The 19594-nt window shown below is 46.9% G+C and overlaps 1 protein-coding gene across 4 annotated transcripts in view; it reads right to left on the bottom strand.

Moving 5' to 3' along the window:
- Positions 1-19594, bottom strand: part of lrch4 (leucine-rich repeats and calponin homology (CH) domain containing 4) — a 63332-nt gene that overhangs the window by 31391 nt on the left and 12347 nt on the right. For all 4 annotated transcript variants that reach the window (XM_065021980.1, XM_065021979.1, XM_065021981.1 and 1 more), the window contains exons 2-4: positions 2390-2534; positions 2173-2302; positions 1269-1374 (exon numbers count right to left, since the gene is read on the bottom strand). In XM_065021980.1, the coding sequence (XP_064878052.1) occupies positions 1269-1374; positions 2173-2302; positions 2390-2534 (381 nt within the window). The remainder of the gene's footprint in view (positions 1-1268; positions 1375-2172; positions 2303-2389; positions 2535-19594) is intronic.

Raw genomic sequence — 19594 nt, 5'->3', positions numbered from 1 at the left:
CAAACGTTTTTGATAAATATAAATGAGAAAAATAACATTTTATAGAGTAAATGTATTATTGGTTTCTTTTCTTTTTGATAAGAGATGAATGTGTCATGAATTTAAGGTTATTTGTGAATGTTAAAGATTGTAAAGAGGTAATCCACTAATTCCGATGATTAATAAACATTAAACACTAATATGCGAAGACAATATCTTCTGTGAACAAGGTTGGTAGCGACACGCTAAAATTGTTGTGGAGATTTTTTTTTGCTTGCCAAGTCAACTAGAAAACCCACAATGCAATGTTCTCCCTCTGGGATAGCTGGCTAGCTAGCTAGCTACACACAATAATACCAAAGTCAATATCAGCATGTGAAGTAGCTACCGACCCTAAACAAACTGCCCTATCCATTTAGGAATCTCTCAAGAGTTCGACTTTCAGTTCACCTCTGCCCAGAGCGATGCAGAGTACGTTGCTATGACAACAGCCCTTCCCCCCCCCCACACACAGACACACAGGGGCACATTGCAAGATAGCACTTAATCATTTTGTACACGGTTTAAATTGAGCACGTCTAAGCTAAATTATATATTTTGTCACGACGGTATAAAAAAATATATAATTTTTTTTAAACGGATGGATGGGTTCTTGTCAAGTACGGCCATACCATCTATTGGCTGATGTGGTGATCTGAACTGGAGGTGATTACCCCCTCATCTCCAGTGACCAGTTCCTTCAGGATGTCCTGATTTCACGGACGGACCACTTAGAAGTTACATCACGGTATTACCCCCTCATCTCCAGTGACCAGTTCCTTCAGGATGTCCTGATTTCACGGACGGACCACTTAGAAGTTACATCACGGTATTACCCCCTCATCTCCAGTGACCAGTTCCTTCAGGATGTCCTGATTTCACGGACGGACCACTTAGAAGTTACATCACGGTATTACCCCCTCATCTCCAGTGACCAGTTCCTTCAGGATGTCCTGATTTCACGGACGGACCACTTAGAAGTTACATCACGGCGGGGAGAATGTGTTATTCTACCCACTGACAGACGATCGGGCTTCTCACCAAATTGATATGAGTTATGATTTTTTCTCTTTCTTTCTGGGGGTGGACTATCCCTTTAAGATCGTGTCATTAGATTTGGGGTGAGATCGCGAGAATTTTTTGAGAAAAACACAGACCCGCTGAAAAAGTTTGCATACCACTGGTATATTAAGGTGTATGTAGGGGTCAAAGGTCAGGTGTGTGTGTGTGTGTGTGTGTCTCTCTCTCACCCTCTGGCAGTGTGGTGAGCTGGTTCCGCCTCAAGTTGAGGTCTCTCAGACACTCCAGCTGACCCAGCTCCACAGGCAAACACTGCAGGCCATTACAACTCACATCCTACAGGACAGAGGAAAACCAATTCATCAAAAGTTACTAACGGCAACCCAGGACTTGGCTATACCCCAAAAGACTATGCAAGAAATAACGAGAGAGAAAAGGTAAAGAGAGGAAGGGGCGATAGGTCAGAGGGGAGATGCCGTACGTTAGAAATGTGGGTGAGTGGAGGGGCGGGGGGGGACAGACAGGACTGTGAGCCAGCCAGTGAGGGTAGACAGCGTTAAGATAGCCATCCAGGACAGCGAGAGAGAGGAAGACAGCGAGAGAGAGGAAGACAGACAGGACTTGTGAGATGAAGAGCGAGACAGACAGGACTGTGAGCCAGCCAGTGAGGGCAAAGAGAGGAAAGATAGACAACAGGACAGAGAGAAGAGGGGAACCAGATAGAGAACCTAAAGTAAACAAGTGGGAAGTGGGCAACCTGAGGCGGTAGGGGAAGTGGGCAACCTGAGGCGGTAGGGGAAGTGGGCAACCTGAGGCAGTGGGCAACCTGAGGCAGTGGGTAACCTGAGGCAGTGGGTAACCTGAGGCAGTGGGTAACCTGAGGCAGTGGGTAACCTGAGGCAGTGGGTAACCTGAGGTAGTGGGTAACCTGAGGCAGTGGGTCGGTGGGTAACCTGAGGCAGTGGGTAACCTGAGGTAGTGGGTAACCTGAGGCAGTGGGTAACCTGAGGTAGTGGGTAACCTGAGGCAGTGGGTCGGTGGGTAACCTGAGGCAGTGGGTAACCTGAGGCAGTGGGTCGGTGGGTAACCTGAGGCAGTGGGTAACCGGAGGTGTGGGTGGGTATTACTACGTACCAGCTGTCGGAGGTGCGTGAGGGTATGTATGGAGGTGGGCAGGGCCGACAGCTTGTTGTTGCTGACGATCAGGACTCTCAGGAGGGGGAGCTGACACATCGAGGGGGGCAGGCTGGAGAGGAGGTTACGGCTGCAAGGACGGACACACAGAACAATTATGAACAGCAAAACACGGACGCGCAGGCAACTGAAGGAGTGCAAGGAAAAGGGATGTTACCTGAGGTTGAGGTAGGTGAGAGCCTGTAGGTGACAGAGGTCGGGGGTGAGGGAGCGAACACAGTTGTGGTACAAGCTGAGCGTCTCCAAGGAGATGAACTGGCACAGCTCCTCTGGCAGCTCGCACAGACGGTTCTTAGAAAGGTCTGAAAACAAGAAGGACCAATCACGGTCAATAACACTGGTATATTCGACAACGGCAACCAAACACAGTCAATAATATTGCCATGAGAAACAAAAAAGGACCAATCACACATCAATGACACTGACAAGAGACAGCTTGTCAGACCAGCACGCACGCCACGCACGCATGCCCCACACACGCCACGCACGCACGCCCCACACACGCAGCAGCAGCACGCACGCCCCACACACGCCACGCACGCACGCCCCACACACGCACGCCCCACACACGCAGCAGCGCGCACGCCCCACACACGCACGCCCCACACACGCACGCCCCACACACGCACGCCCACACGCACGCCCCACACACGCACGCCCCACACACGCACGCCCCACACACGCACGCAGCAGCACGCACGCCCCACACACGCAGCAGCACGCACGCCCCACACACGCACGCCCCACACACGCACGCCCACCACACGCACGCCCCACACACGCACGCCCCACACACGCACGCCCCACACACGCACGCCCCACACACGCACGCAGCAGCACGCACGCCCCACGCACGCAGCAGCACGCACGCCCCACGCACGTAGCAGCACGCACGCCCCACACAGTTCTTGGGCATCGCCAGCAGACAAAGTTTGATATTTTGGATTCTTCATCAGCAATATGAATGCATCTGAACCAGAGTCGGGAGAAACCTAGCCCTTCTCAAAGCATTGGCCAAACATGAACAAAAGAGCTCAAAGACGCAAACTGAGATTCCACTGACAGGTCCTGGCAGACAGGACTCCACCAAGGCCGTGTGTCCATTTGAGAGCACAGACACAATCTGGGCTTTTCTGAATATAGGCTGAATAGCCTCCTTCACAGCTGCAGCACCTTGATGGGTGGATGGGTGGATGGAAGCCCCGGTCAACTGTCTCTCAACATTCTCCCTCCCTCCCATCCTACTCTCATCCAAGTCGTCTCTTTTCCTCTCTCCGGCATTTGTGTCTCCTTTTCGCACAGACATGTTCACCATCAGTCTCCCAGTATAATCCTACTTGAGTACAATTAGAAAAGTATTTGGTTTTAAATACACTTAAATATCAAAAGTAAAATGTAATTTCTAAAATATATTTCAGTATCAAAACTAAAAATCACTTCAAATTCCTTAAATTAAGCAACCCAGACAGCACGGTGGTCTAGATAAATGTTTATTTTTATGGCTAGGCAGGGGCACACTCCCAACACTCAGACATCACTTACAAACGAAGATTGGTCCAAGAATGGTCCACCAGATCAGAGACCGTAAGGATGTTCTCTTGATACATGCGTGAAGTAGACCATTTTTCTGTCCTGCTAAGCATTCAAAATGTAATGAGTACCTTTGGGTGTCAGGGAAAAATGTATCGAGTAGAAACCACATACTTCACTACATTCCTAAAGAAAATGTAAAAGTTCTCAAAAATATAAATAGTGAGGTAAAGTACAGATACCCCCCCCAAAAAACTACTTAAGTAGTACATTCAAGTACTTTTACACCACTGATAAAAAGGGGTTTCATTATGCTCACCAAAATAACAGTTTCACATGCTCCACTAAAATGGACGCCAACATTCCAGCGGAACCCACAATCCTGACTCTGTGTGTGTGTGTGTGTGTGTGTGTGTGTGTCTTGTGATTCACCCAGTGGCTGACGGCACTAGGGGTAGCCTATATGAGAATGTGTAGTACACTGTAATTGAGAGTTCAAGTAACAGACACATCTCAACATCAACTGTTCAGAGGAGACTGCGTGAATCAGGCCTTCATGGTTGAATTGCTGCAAAGAAACCACTACTAAAGGACACCAGTAGGAAGAAGAGACTTGCTTGGGCCAAGAAACACGAGCAACAGACATTAGACCGGTGGAAATCTGTCCTTTGGTCTGAGGAGTCCAAATTTGAGATATTTGGATCCAACTGCCATGTCTTTGTGAGACACCGAGTAGGTGAAAGGATTATCTCTGCATGTGTGATTCCCACCGTGAAGCATGGAGGAGGAGGTGGTGTGATGGTGTGGGGGTGCTTAGCTGGTAACACTGTCTGATTTATTTAGAATTCAAGGCACACTTAACTTCTTGACGCAAGCCATCCCGTTAGCGGGATCATTGTGTGTGGTTCCCACCGTGAAGCATGGAGGAGGAGGTGTAATGGTGTAAGTGTGCTTTTCTGGTGACAGTCTGCGGTATTTAGAATTATTTAGAATTCAAGGCAAACTTAATCAGCATGGCTACCACAGCATTTGGCATTGATACGCAAGGCTATTTGGTTTGCGCTTCGTGGGAGTATCATTTGTTTTTCAACAGGACAATGACCCAACACACCTCCAGGCTGTGTAAAGGCTATTTGACCAAGAAGGAGAGTGATGGAGTGCTGCATCATATGACATGGCCTCCACAATCACCCGACCTCAACCCAATTGAGATTGTTTGGGATGAGTTGGACCGCAGAATGAAGGAAAAACAGTCAACAAGTGCTCAGCATATGATAACTTCTTCAAGACTGTTGGAAAATCATTCCAGGTGAAGCTGGTTGAGAGAATGCCAAGAGTGTGTGAAAGTGTCAAGGCAAAGGGTGGCTACTTTGAAGAATCTAAAAATCTATTTTGTTTTGTTTAAACACGTTTCTAGTTACTACATCATTCCATATGTGTTACTTCATAGTTTCTTTCTACAACATAGAAAATAGTGAAAATAAAGAAAAACCCTTGAATGAGTAGGTGTGTCCAAACTTTTGACTGGCACTGTATATACAGTCGCTATGCTGAGAGCGCTCTCTTTTTGTCTTCATTGTCTTACTGCTAGAGTGGGGCTGGGTGAACAATGGAGGGGGGAATGGAGTGTTGACCCTGTTCGCTCGGAGTCCCTGCACTCACCCCTGAAGAACCCCACCCCCGTGTCCTCTATTCCCCTCCCCCGCACTCTCTCCTCTTCAAGTCCTTTTCCCGGCCGGACCGACACTCCGCTCTCACACTCCAGAGCTTTTGTCCTGCTGTTTTGTTTTGGCAAGGAAGTGTTTCGGAAAACAAACTCACTCGCAACCCCTATACACTTCTCCTCCCTCCCTCCCTCCCTCCACACACACCTTGTCCAAGTCCCACTCGAAGCGGAGGCCTCCCATCTGTAGCTGAGATGTCCCAGCCTTTCCCCAGCCCAATTGCGATAACGAACAACGGACACAGCCGCTATCTAACGATCGTACACATGGGAAAATATTCATTTTTTTGGAGGAATGGGATCTGGCTGTGCTGACAGCGGGTATTGAAATGTCCTGCATCCGGCTGGCATTCCAGAGCAGGAGGAGGAGGAGGTGGTCAACTAGCCTAAGGCAACAACAGTAGATATAAACCCAAGTCATTTGGAATAACAGGGTTCCATGGAGACCAAAGATTTCAATTATTGAGTTTAAATCGGAGTCACTAGTCGACAACATGACCAAAACAAAAAATAAATCTGTCTGTTCAAGCTCGAGGACTTGGCAGATCCACAGTACAGACTTCAGGCAACTTCTGTCCCAACAGTTGTGGCTACACAATATAAACCCAACATTAAAATATTTAAAAAATGTAAAAAAATCTACAAAAATAATAATAAATTGTACTTGTCACATGCGTCAAATACAACAACAGCTGTACAACACCTTACTGTGAAACGCTTTCACAAACATGTACTTGGTTGTTTTCCTCTAGGATGAACACAAGCCTCAAAACTCGTCTGAAGGTAGCCCGGTACCAGTTTACATGGAAGTACTTTAGTTCCCATAAAAAAAAATATATATACACACACACACACACACACACACACACACACACACACACCATTCTGAAAGAATTCAGACCCATTGACTTCTTCCAAATGTTGTTACGTTACAGCCGTATTCTGAAAGGGATTAACTAAAACACATTCCTCATCAATCTACACACAAGACCCCATAATGACATCACAAGACCCCATAATGACATCACAAGACCCCATAATGTCATCACAAGACCCCATAATGTCATCACAAGACCCCATAATGTCATCACAATACCCCATAATGACATCACAATAGCCCATAATGACATCACAATACCCCATAATGACAAAGTAAAAGCAGGTTTTTAAATTGTTTTGCAAATTCATTCAAAACAATATATATAAATATATTTACATAAGTATTCAGACCCTTTGCTACAAGACTCGAAATTGAGCTCAAGTGCATCCGGTTTCCATTGATCATACTTGAGATGCTTCTACAACTTGGAGTCCACCTGTGGTAAATTCAATTGATTGGATATGATTTGGAAAGGCACACACCTGTCTATATAAAAAAAGGTCCCACAGTTGACAGTGCATGTCAGAGCAAAAACCAAGCGAAGGAATTGTCCGTAGCGTTCCGAGACATGATTGTGTCATGGCACAGATCTGGGGAATAGTATAGTACAGAATATAAAATAATATAATATAATAGTACCAAAATATTTCTGCAGAATTGAAGGTCCAAGAACACAGTGGCCTCCATCATTCTTAAACGGAAGAAGTTTGGAACCACTAAGACTCTCCTAGAGCTGGCCGCCTGGCCAAACGGGGAGGAAAGGCCTTGGTCAGGGAGGTGACCAAGAACCCAAATGGTCACTCTGACAAAGCTCCAGAGTTCCTCTGGGGAGATGGGAGAAACTTCCAAGAAGACGACCATCTCTGCAGCACTCCACCAATCAGGCCTTTATGGTAGAGTGGCCAGATGGAAGCCACTCAGTAAAAAGGCACATGACAGTCCGCTTTGAGGACTCTCAAACAAAGAAAAACAAGATTCTCTGGTCTGATGAAACCAAGATTGAACTCTTTGGCCTGAATGCCAAGCGTCACATCTAGAATAAACTTAGCACCATCCCTATGGTGAAGCATGGTGGTGGAAGCACATGCTTTGGGGATGTTATTCCAGCAGCAGGGACTGGGAGACTAGTCAAGAATGAGGGAAAGATGAACAGAGCAAAGTACATAGAGATCCTTAATGAAAACTTGCTACACAGCACTCAGGACCTCAGACTGAGGCGAAGGTTCACCTTCCAACAGGATAACGACCCTAAGCACACAGCCAAGACAAGGCAGGAGTGGCTTCGGGACAAGTCTCTGAATGTCCGTGAGTGACCCAGCCAGGGCTCGGACTTGAACCCGATGGAACATCTCTGGAGACCTGAAGATAGCGGCGCAGCGACACTCCACATCCATCCTGTCAGAGCCTGAGAGGATCTGCAGAGAAGAAATGGGAGAAACTCCCCAAATACAGGTGTTCCAAGCTTATAGCATCATAACCAAGAAGAGTCAAGGCTGTAATCACTGCCAAAAGTGCTAAAACAAAATACTGACTAAAGGGTCTGAATACTGATGTAAATGTGATAAGTTTATTTTAAATTTTAAAAAAATTAAAAACTGTTTTCACTGTCATTATGGGGTATTGTAATGTCATTATGGGGTATTGTGATGTCATTATGGGGTATTGTGATGTCATTATGGGGTATTGTGATGTCATTATGGGGTATTGTGATGTCATTATGGGGTATTGTGATGTCATTATGGGGTACTGTGATGTCATTATGGGGTATTGTGATGTCATTATGGGGTATTGTAATGTCATTATGGGGTATTGTAATGTCATTATGGGGTATTGTGATGTCATTATGGGGTATTGTGATGTCATTATGGGGTATTGTGATGTCATTATGGGGTACTGTGATGTCATTATGGGGTACTGTGATGTCATTATGGGGTATTGTGATGTCATTATGGGGTACTGTGATGTCATTATGGGGTATTGTGATGTCATTATGGGGTATTGTAATGTCATTATGGGGTATTGTGCTGTCATTATGGGGTACTGTGATGTCATTATGGGGTATTGTGATGTCATTATGGGGTATTGTGTAAATGTGATTTCAGTTTTTGTATTTTTAATACATTCACAAAAAATACGTAAAAACCTGTTTTGAGGCTGTTTTGTTCATTTAAATCAATTTTAGAACAAGGCTGTAATGTAGGCAAATGTGGAAAACGTCAAGGGGTCTGAATAGTTTCTGAATGCGCCGTATACATCCTGAACTTGATCGTTTTAAGTTTTAGAAGGACAGACGTGTAAAAACAAACTTCCTTTTTTATTCAAATATTTTACTATCTGTTGTTCCGTTAATGATATAATAATAATGAATATATATATTAATATAATGCAATGTGTTTTTATGGGCTAATAGAAGTAATGTGAAGGCCAAATTCAATGTTTCATCAAATATTTTACTATCTGTTGTTCCGTTAATAATAATGAATATATATATATATATATATTAATATAATGCAATGTGTTTTTATGGGCTAATAGAAGTAATGTGAAGGCCAAATTCAATGTTTCATCAAATATTTTACTATCTGTTGTTCCGTTAATAATAATGAATATATATATATATATTAATATAATGCAATGTGTTTTTATGGGCTAATAGAAGTAATGTGAAGGCCAAATTCAATGTTATCAAATATTTTACTATCTGTTGTTCCGTTAATGAATAATAATAATGAATATATATATATTAATATAATGCAATGTGTTTTTATGGGCTAATAGAAGTAATGTGAAGGCCAAATTCAATGTTTCATCAAATATGTTTTATATATAGATCTTTAAAACATACTTAGAGGTCCTAATTCTTAATCAAATTATCCTTGGAATGGCCTTCTTAAAACAACTCCATGTTAGCTTAGTAGAAACCCAGCCTTGGGCCCTTAAACACACACACGGCTAGCATGTAACCAGAGCAATCTATAGGCACTTTAAAAAGCTAAGCTCGACCTTGCATGACCCCATACTGCGTAACCATGGTGATATTGTGATGACTCAACACCAAGGTCACATATGACTGGCCCTCAAACCCCCTATCAACCTGACAAATGAGCTAGGTTGGCTTAAAACCTTTTCGCTCGCTCTGAAACAAAACATTCACACAGCAGCACGTGTCTAGACCATCCACGATGCTAATTCAATTACACAGCCTTGTTAAACAACAGTCCAAGTCTAACCGTTATTCTAAACTATTAGTTGACAATGGGTTCATAATTAGAAAAACTAATTATAGGTGTAGCAAAAAAAAAAAAAAAACAAGGGGACTGAAATCACTCATGTCTCTGAGAGGCGTTGACCTCCTGACCCCTAGCAGTCAAAACGTGGGTACTAAAATGGGGAGCAAACCTTGATGAAAATCAGCTTTGGTACTGATATGATGAACACCTAATGCATGAGGTAAGAGGGGGGGCCTTGTCTGTGTCACCTCCCCACACAAAGACCTCGACCCAGTCTCATCACCTAATGCATGAGGTAAGAGGGAGGGCCTTGTCTGTGTCACCTCCCCCACACAAAGACCTCGACCCAGTCTCATCACCTAAAGCATGAGGTAAGAGGGAGGGCCTTGTCTGTGTCACCTCCCCACACAAAGACCTCGACCCAGTCTCATCACCTAATGCATGAGGTAAGAGGGGGGGCCTTGTCTGTGTCACCTCCCCACACAAAGACCTCGACCCAGTCTCATCACCTAATGCATGAGGTAAGAGGGAGGGCCTTGTCTGTGTCACCTCCCCACACAAAGACCTCGACCCAGTCTCATCACCTAATGCATGAGGTAAGAGGGAGGGCCTTGTCTGTGTCACCTCCCCACACAAAGACCTCGACCCAGTCTCATCACCTAATGCATGAGGTAAGAGGGAGGGCCTTGTCTGTGTCACCTCCCCACACAAAGACCTCGACCCAGTCTCATCACCTAATGCATGAGGTAAGAGGGAGGGCCTTGTCTGTGTCACCTCCCCCACACAAAGACCTCGACCCAGTCTCATCACCTAATGCATGAGGTAAGAGGGAGGGCCTTGTCTGTGTCACCTCCCCACACAAAGACCTCGACCCAGTCTCATCACCTAATGCATGAGGTAAGAGGGAGGGCCTTGTCTGTGTCACCTCCCCACACAAAGACCTCGACCCAGTCTCATCACCTAATGCATGAGGTAAGAGGGAGGGCCTTGTCTGTGTCACCTCCCCACACAAAGACCTCGACCCAGTCTCATCACCTAATGCATGAGGTAAGAGGGAGGGCCTTGTCTGTGTCACCTCCCCACACAAAGACCTCGACCCAGTCTCATCACCTAATGCATGAGGTAAGAGGGAGGGCCTTGTCTGTGTCACCTCCCCACACAAAGACCTCGACCCAGTCTCATCACCTAATGCATGAGGTAAGAGGGAGGGCCTTGTCTGTGTCACCTCCCCACACAAAGACCTCGACCCAGTCTCATCACCTAATGCATGAGGTAAGAGGGAGGGCCTTGTCTGTGTCACCTCCCCACACAAAGACCTCGACCCAGTCTCATCACCTAATGCATGAGGTAAGAGGGAGGGCCTTGTCTGTGTCACCTCCCCACACAAAGACCTCGACCCAGTCTCATCACCTAATGCATGAGGTAAGAGGGAGGGCCTTGTCTGTGTCACCTCCCACACAAAGACCTCGACCCAGTCTCATCACCTAATGCATGAGGTAAGAGGGAGGGCCTTGTCTGTGTCACCTCCCCCACACAAAGACCTCGACCCAGTCTCATCACCTAATGCATGAGGTAAGAGGGAGGGCCTTGTCTGTGTCACCTCCCCCACACAAAGACCTCGACCCAGTCTCATCACCTAATGCATGAGGTAAGAGGGAGGGCCTTGTCTGTGGCACCTCCCCCCAGTCTCATATTACACCACTGACGACAAGTCAGAGCGAGCGAGAGAGATATGAGGAAGTTACGTAGCCAGTCAAGTCACTGCCCCAAACAACCTCATGTTCAAATGTGAACAGTATCGGAGTTCTCCCACTTAAAGTTCTCCCACTTAAAAAGATGAGAGAGGCCTGTAATTTTCATCATAGGTACACTTCAACTATGACAGACAAAATTAGGTGAAAAAAAAAATCCAGAAAATCACATTGTAGGATTTTTAATTAATTAATTTGTAAATTATGGTGGAAAATAAGTATTTGGTCACCTACACACAAGCAAGATTTCTGGCTCTCACAGACCTGTAACTTCTTTAAGAGGCTCCTCTGTCCTCCACTCGTTACCTGTTTGAACTTGTTGTCAGTATAAAAGACACCTGTCCACAACCTCAAACAGTCACACTCCAAATTCCACTATGGCCAAGACCAAAGAGCTGTCAAAATTGTAGACCTGCACCAGGCTGGGAAGACTGAATCTGCAATAGGTAAGCAGCTTGGTTTGAAGAAATCAACTGTGGGAGCAATTATAGTTGAAGTGTACCTATGATGAAAATTACAGGCCTCTCTCATCTTTTTAAGTGGGAGAACTTGCACAATTGGTGGCTGACTAAATACTTGTTTGCCCCACTGTATATGTTTACTATGGGTGTTAAATGATTCAAACTAATTGACCAACGTCGGTTCAATTATATTTTGTTTTGCGTTTCTCATGCGCAGTTTCTCTAGAGACAAATCAGATCAAGCCCAAACTGTGCCATGAAGTAGGGAGTTGTTTCCAACATGCCAAAATTCTACATAGTACAGGGCACAACTAAAATGTGTTGATGAACTACAATGACCATAATGCATTGTGTGCCTACTTGTCCGGTCTGTGTGGGGAGAACACGGAGAGAAGACAGGCGATCCGGAGGGATAGAGAGCAGTTGCTTCGCCAGGAATCTCCACTTGAAAATACATGATCTAAGTGATTGATAGTTGGTATTCAGCAGTCATAGTAGTATGTCTTATTTACTTTGAAGAACTACTAAAATAGTGATTTTTGTCAGACAGCAGCTCTATAGAAATGAGATGACTTGGAATGAAATAGTAAAGTCATCATATAAAACAGATGTTTTATTTTTTATTTTACCTTTATTTACCCAGGCAAGTCAGTTAAGAACAAATTCTTCATTTTCAATGACGGCCTAGGAACAGTGGGTTAACTGCCTGTTCAGGGGCAGAACGACAGATTTGTACCTTGTCAGCTCGGGGATTTGAACTTTCCGGTTACTAGTCCAACGCTCTAACCACTAGGCTACCCTGCCGCCCCTCCACTCTAACCACTAGGCTACCCTGCCGCCCCTCCACTCTAACCACTAGGCTACCCTGCCGCCCCAAATGTAATAAAGACAACACTGAAATATTTTATTAAAGTAAATGAATGTGAATAATGGTTAATAAGTGATCAGCAGTAATGTACAGTCACTAGCATCATGGGGACTTTTATTCAGTGTTGTATTCTGTGATGTCACATGGTTCAAAGTAGAAAAGAATCCCCCCCGAAAACCGTGATTTTTATTTTAATAACTGAAACCAAATCGACCTTAAGAAATAACTAGTGCTTGTTTCTCGGTCTCTGCGCATCAGTGTCGGATTGAAGTAGGTGTGATGGTGAGAAGGTGTGATGGTGAGTGTGATGGTAAGTGTGATGATGTGTGTGATGGTAAGTGTGATGGTTATGTTGTGTGTGATGGTGATGGTGTGTGTGTGTGAGTGTGTGTGATGGTGTGTGTGATGTTAAGTGTGATGATGTGTGTGATGGTAAGTGTGATGGTTATGTTGTGTGTGATGGTGATGGTGTGTGTGTGTGAGTGTGTGTGATGGTGTGTGAGTGATGGTGTGTGAGAGAGAGGGAGACTGTTTCTCCGTGTCCATGATAAAAGAGAAACAGTGTCGAAGTCCAAATACGTCAGATGTGATTTATTCTCGATCCCACAGCCAAGAAACTTCACACTCAGCCCTCAACACCACACTGAAATCCAAGGCAAGAGGGAACCGGGGCCTCTGTGTGTGTGTCAGAGAGATAATTACTTACGCCCACACATATCAGGTACTGAATCATCATGGGGGAGAGAGACAGGGAGAGAGACAGAGAGACAGAGATAGACAGAGAGAGAGAGAGAGACAGACAGAGAGAGAGAGATAGACAGAGAGAGAGAGATAGACAGAGAGAGAGAGATAGACAGAGAGAGAGAGAGATAGACAGAGAGAGAGAGAGACAGAGAGAGAGAGAGAGAGACAGAGAGAGAGAGACAGAGACAGAGAGAGACAGAGAGAGACAGAGAGAGACAGAGAGAGACAGAGAGAGACAGAGAGAGACAGAGAGAGACAGAGAGACAGAGACAGAGAGAGACAGAGAGAGACAGAGACAGAGACAGAGACAGAGAGGGACAGAGACAGAGACAGAGAGACAGAGACAGAGACAGAGAGAGACAGAGACAGACAGAGAGAGACAGAGACAGAGACAGAGACAGAGAGAGACAGAGACAGAGACAGAGAGAGACAGAGACAGAGAGAGACAGAGACAGAGACAGAGAGAGACAGAGATAGACAGAGAGAGAGAGAGAGAGACAGAGAGAGAGAGACAGAGAGAGAGAGAGAGAGACAGAGAGAGAGAGAGAGACAGAGACAGAGAGACAGAGAGAGAGAGACAGAGAGAGAGAGAGAGACAGAGAGAGAGAGACAGAGACAGAGAGATACAGAGAGAGACAGAGAGAGACAGAGAGAGACAGAGAGAGACAGAGAGAGAGAGAGAGAGAGAGAGACAGAGAGAGACAGAGAGAGAGAGAGAGACAGAGAGAGAGAGACAGAGACAGAGAGAGACAGAGAGAGACAGAGAGAGACAGAGAGAGACAGAGAGAGACAGAGAGAGACAGAGAGAGACAGAGAGAGACAGAGAGAGACAGAGAGAGACAGAGAGAGAGAGAGAGAGACAGAGAGAGAGAGACAGAGACAGAGAGAGACAGAGACAGAGAGAGACAGAGAGAGACAGAGAGAGACAGAGACAGAGAGAGACAGAGACAGACAGAGACAGACAGAGACAGAGAGAGACAGAGACAGAGAGAGAGACAGAGAGATAATACCAGAGTGAGGACATGGACAAAGGGAGTGAAAAAAAAGGGAGTGAAAGAGCAGCCCCAAAAAAAACATATATATATATATAAATAAAAATCAGAAAAAAGACCTGAACAGAGATGGACTGAGAAATAAAGAGAGAGAAAAAGAAAGAGACTCAACTAAAAAAGACAGTTCAATCACGACAGGCTTGAATCCTTCAGGGTCGGGACTCATCGTGCCGTTGCTCAAGTCCCTTCTTACGACTGCCAGAAAACACTTGACAAGTACAAGGAGAGGAGTGTAGCTACGACAGCTGCTTTTATAACCTACTTCTACGGGATTCGGGGTACTTCTGTGTGGTCAAGACAAAACGTGTGCACAAATAACCCATGCATAATACTGCCAAATCCCATGTGCCGTTATTCCCAATACTCATAATGAATGTGTGACAATTCTGCAAAAACAAAAAAGGGCCTTGGTAGGCCAGTGTGTGAAAACAAAAAAAACAGGCCTGGGGCTGATTTCTCTCTATTGGACTGGTCCCTAATAACGAAAGTACATTAGGGGCTTTCGTCTGAACTAGCGGTACACAAAGCAACAATGATTCCATCCAGACTAGCTTCCTCATTTCAGGAGGACTGTCATTTGATGTGCTGCGTTGGTGTTTACCTTGTGTGTCAACACGTTGCCAATGGCAACGTCAGCCTCCTGAAACCTGCCAACCACCGATGCGGCGGAACTACCAAACAGGACGCTGCGACCCGGTTACAGGGACTAGAGACGAAGAGAGACTGACAGGCTAGGGGCGGGCAGGCTGGGGGGAGAGTTTGGAACTACCAAACAGGACGCTGCGACCCGGTTACAGGGACTAGAGACAGCACGAAGAGAGACTGACAGGCTAGAGGGGAGAGTTTGGAACTACCAAACAGGACGCTGCGACCCGGTTACAGGGACTAGAGACAGCACGAAGAGAGACTGACAGGCTAGAGGGGAGAGTTTGGAACTACCAAACAGGACGCTGCTACCCGGTTACAGGGACTAGAGACAGCACGAAGAGAGACTGACAGGCTAGAGGGGAGAGTTTGGAACTACCAAACAGGACGCTGCGACCCGGTTACAGGGACTAGAGACAGCACGAAGAGAGACTGACAGGCTAGAGGGGAGAGTTTGGAACTACCAAACAGGACGCTGCGACCCGGTTACAGGGACTAGAGACAGCACGAAGAGAGACTGACAGGCTAGAGGGGAGAGTTTGGAACTACCAAACAGGACGCTGCTACCCGGTTACAGGGACTAGAGACAGCACGAAGAGAGACTGACGTACAGACACAGAGTGTGTTTATGCACAGAGACAGAACAGAGACGTGGGTAGATACCAGCCCTGCAGGTGAGAGGAAACATTACAATCTAACACCACCACAGGAGCTGCAACACTCTCTCTCTACCTGTGTGTTCGCATGTAGCCTACACTGCATGTGTGTGCAAACACTTGTGTGAATAGATATGTGGGGGGAGAGTGGCAGGCCAGGGGGGAAAGAGTGGCAGGCCAGGGGGGAAGAGTGGCAGGCCAGGGGGGGAAAGAGTGGCAGGCCAGGGGGGGAAAGAGTGGCAGGCCAGGGGGAAAAGAGTGGCAGGCCAGGGGGGAAAGAGTGGCAGGCCAGGGGGGAAAAGAGTGGCAGGCCAGGGGGGAAAAGAGTGGCAGGCCAGGGGGAAAAGAGTGGCAGGCCAGGGGGGCCAGGGGGAAGAGTGGCAGGCCAGGGGGGGAAAGAGTGGCAGGCCAGGGGGGAAAGAGTGGCAGGCCAGGGGGGGAAAGAGTGGCAGGCCAGGGGGGAAAGAGTGGCAGGCCAGGGGGGAAAAGAGTGGCAGGCCAGGGGGAAAGAGTGGCAGGCCAGGGGGGAAAGAGTGGCAGGCCAGGGGGAAAGAGTGGCAGGCCAGGGGGAAAGAGTGGCAGGCCAGGGGGAAAGAGTGGCAGGCCAGGGGGGAAAGAGTGGCAGGCCAGGGGGGAAAGAGTGGCAGGCCAGGGGGAAAAGAGTGGCAGGCCAGGGGGGAAAAGAGTGGCAGGCCAGGGGGGAAAAGAGTGGCAGGCCAGGGGGAAAAGAGTGGCAGGCCAGGGGGAAAGAGTGGCAGGCCAGGGGGAAAAGAGTGGCAGGCCAGGGGGGAAAGAGTGGCAGGCCAGGGGGGGGGAAAGAGTGGCAGGCCAGGGGGGAAAGAGTGGCAGGCCAGGGGGAAAAGAGGGCAGGCCAGGGGGAAAAAGAGTGGCAGGCCAGGGGGGAAAAGAGTGGCAGGCCAGGGGGGGAAAAGAGTGGCAGGCCAGGGGGGAAAAGAGTGGCAGGCCAGGGGGGAAAAGAGTGGCAGGCCAGGGGGAAAAGAGTGGCAGGCCAGGGGGGAAAAGAGTGGCAGGCCAGGGGGAAAAGAGTGGCAGGCCAGGGGGGGGAGAGTGGCAGGCCAGGGGGGAAAAGAGTGGCAGGCCAGGGGGGAAAGAGTGGCAGGCCAGGGGGGAAAAGAGTGGCAGGCCAGGGGGGAAAGAGTGGCAGGCCAGGGGGGGAAAGAGTGGCAGGCCAGGGGGGAAAGAGTGGCAGGCCAGGGGGGAAAGAGTGGCAGGCCAGGGGGGAAAGAGTGGCAGGCCAGGGGGGAAAGAGTGGCAGGCCAGGGGGGAAAGAGTGGCAGGCCAGGGGGAAAGAGTGGCAGGCCAGGGGGAAAGAGTGGCAGGCCAGGGGGGGGAAAGAGTGGCAGGCCAGGGGGGAAAGAGTGGCAGGCCAGGGGGGAAAGAGTGGCAGGCCAGGGGGAAAGAGTGGCAGGCCAGGGGGGAAAGAGTGGCAGGCCAGGGGGGGGGAAAGAGTGGCAGGCCAGGGGGGAAAGAGTGGCAGGCCAGGGGGGAAAGAGTGGCAGGCCAGGGGGGGAAAGAGTGGCAGGCCAGGGGGAAAGAGTGGCAGGCCAGGGGGAAAGAGTGGCAGGCCAGGGGGGAAAGAGTGGCAGGCCAGGGGGGAGTGGCAGGCCAGGGGGGCTCGTCCCGTGAAGTAGGCCCTAGGCCTAATCCAAGTCAGATTGGAGTCATTGGAACGTCAGCGCAGCAGGGGTCAACATGTGGGACTTATCCATCCAAACATTCCAGGACCTTAAAGTCTCTCTTCCTCTCCGCAAATGTCTTTCTCCCCTCCTTCCCACACTCCTCCAGTCCCTTCACCTGTGTCTCAGCGTTTTGTTTGCAAAGTAACCCAGGGTCAGCTCCAGCAGCGAATGGAGAAGTCATGCTCCAGCTCACCAAGAGAGACAGATCTCTAGATGGATAGACCCCGTTTTAGCATGGACATCGCCATTGAGGGCTTCCACCAATTTAAATTAGTTAACTAGGTGGGGATTCTTCAAATTGGGTTGTCTATGGTTTGTCAATTGCTTGAAGCTTTATCAAATAGATTAATTTGGTTCAGGACATTTACAAAAAAAAAATATATATATATTTTTTTAAATCACCAATATTAAGTTTACGCTTTTTTTCAAAACACAAAAGATGAAGAAAAATTACTACTTTAAAATTGAGGATAGCCTTGACGACGCTGTGGTCAGACGCCATAAAGGCTCAGATAAAAGATGAGATCTCTATTCATGCCTATGGGCTCACCTCACCAGCAGCAGGCTATACAGAATAGGTCACCCCCAGTACTTCACCGACCCCTACAATCTTCTCACCTCAAAAAAACAAAAAAACACCATTCGTATATTTCCAGGGTATTACTCGTACAGAGCGATCAGTGGCCGTGATTAAAATGTATTTATTATTTATTTTTTAAATGCCTGGGCTTCCACTGTTGAAGCATGAGTCGTAGCCAATTGCGTAATACTAACTAACGTGAACAACTCGACACTAAACAAAAAAGGATCCAGTTTTATTTTCGGAGAATTTCATTAACTGTATTGGGTAAAGTTATTGCATTGTGAACCGCTACTTCCTCCCTGTGTGATTCATTTTGTGTACTCATAATTATAACCTCCTGACATTAGCCTATGTACATAGTTATATTGTTTGTACAAACGTCTATTTAGTTTTTTTATTGTTATGATGGATAATGTGTAATATCAAATCGTGTATTGTGTAGTTTTGAACACAATTTTAATTATTTTCCATTTAAAAAAAAAAAGTCAACTGCTTCAGACAACTGTCAATTCGTTGTCATGACACACATCTGTGCATGACAACAGAGGATTTGGCCGGAGCACATATTGATCTGCTATCAGATCCAAACTAGACGAGGACAGCTCAATCAAAATGTACATATTGATCCAACAGACTAGCTGAGTGCACAATCATCTCGGGTTCGCCAAAACAGGAAACGTACGAAATATCACAACGTGCTCGTGAAATATCACAACCCCCACGGACGGAACAGCAGAGGAATGTGACATACAGCCCGGACCGAGACGTGGAAAGTGTGAACACCCCTCCAATCACCATGACGACTGTTGGCTAGCGTGCGTGGTGTCAAAACCGGTTTCAGCAGTAGCAGCAGGAGAGGAGGGAACAGTGGGGGTACGATTTGACGTCAATTGTCAACAACTGTTGTATCCCCTAGTCTCTAGCAGGAATTAGCTGTTGCTTTGGTTCCAATGGTAAACAGGTGTGTGGCCAATACACTCCCTCACTCACCCCCAGTTGTTGCTAGACCACTTATTTAATTGAATCAGTTTAGATTCAAATCTGGGTTATTGAGAGTTGTAAAAAAGAGTTAGTGCAGATTTATGGTGCGTGTAGTGTTGGTTTGATGAACAGAAAGGGTTAGTGCAGATTTATGGTGCGTGTAGTGTTGGTTTGATGAACAGAAAGGGTTAGTGCAGATTTATGGTGCGTGTAGTGTTGGTTTGATGAACAGAAAGGGTTAGTGCAGATTTATGGTGCGTAGTGTTGGTTTGATGAACAGAAAGGGTTATGCAGATTTATGGATTTATGGTGCGTAGTGTTGGTTTGATGAACAGTAGTGTTGGTTTTTGATGAACAGAAAGGGTTAGTGCAGATTTATGGTGCGTGTAGTGTTGGTTTGATGAACAGAAAGGGTTAGTGCAGATTTATGGTGCGTGTTGGTTTGTAGTGTTGTGTTGGTTTGATGAACAGAAAGGGTTAGTGCAGATTTATGGTGCGTGTAGTGTTGGTTTGATGAACAGAAAGGGTTAGTGCAGATTTATGGTGCGTGTAGTGTTG

This window comes from Oncorhynchus nerka, linkage group LG8 (assembly GCF_034236695.1).
Source record: "Oncorhynchus nerka isolate Pitt River linkage group LG8, Oner_Uvic_2.0, whole genome shotgun sequence".
In the NCBI taxonomy this organism is placed as follows: domain Eukaryota; kingdom Metazoa; phylum Chordata; class Actinopteri; order Salmoniformes; family Salmonidae; genus Oncorhynchus; species Oncorhynchus nerka.
The sequence above is the reverse complement of the archived record's forward strand: the minus strand, read 5'-3'. Positions and strand labels throughout refer to the sequence as shown.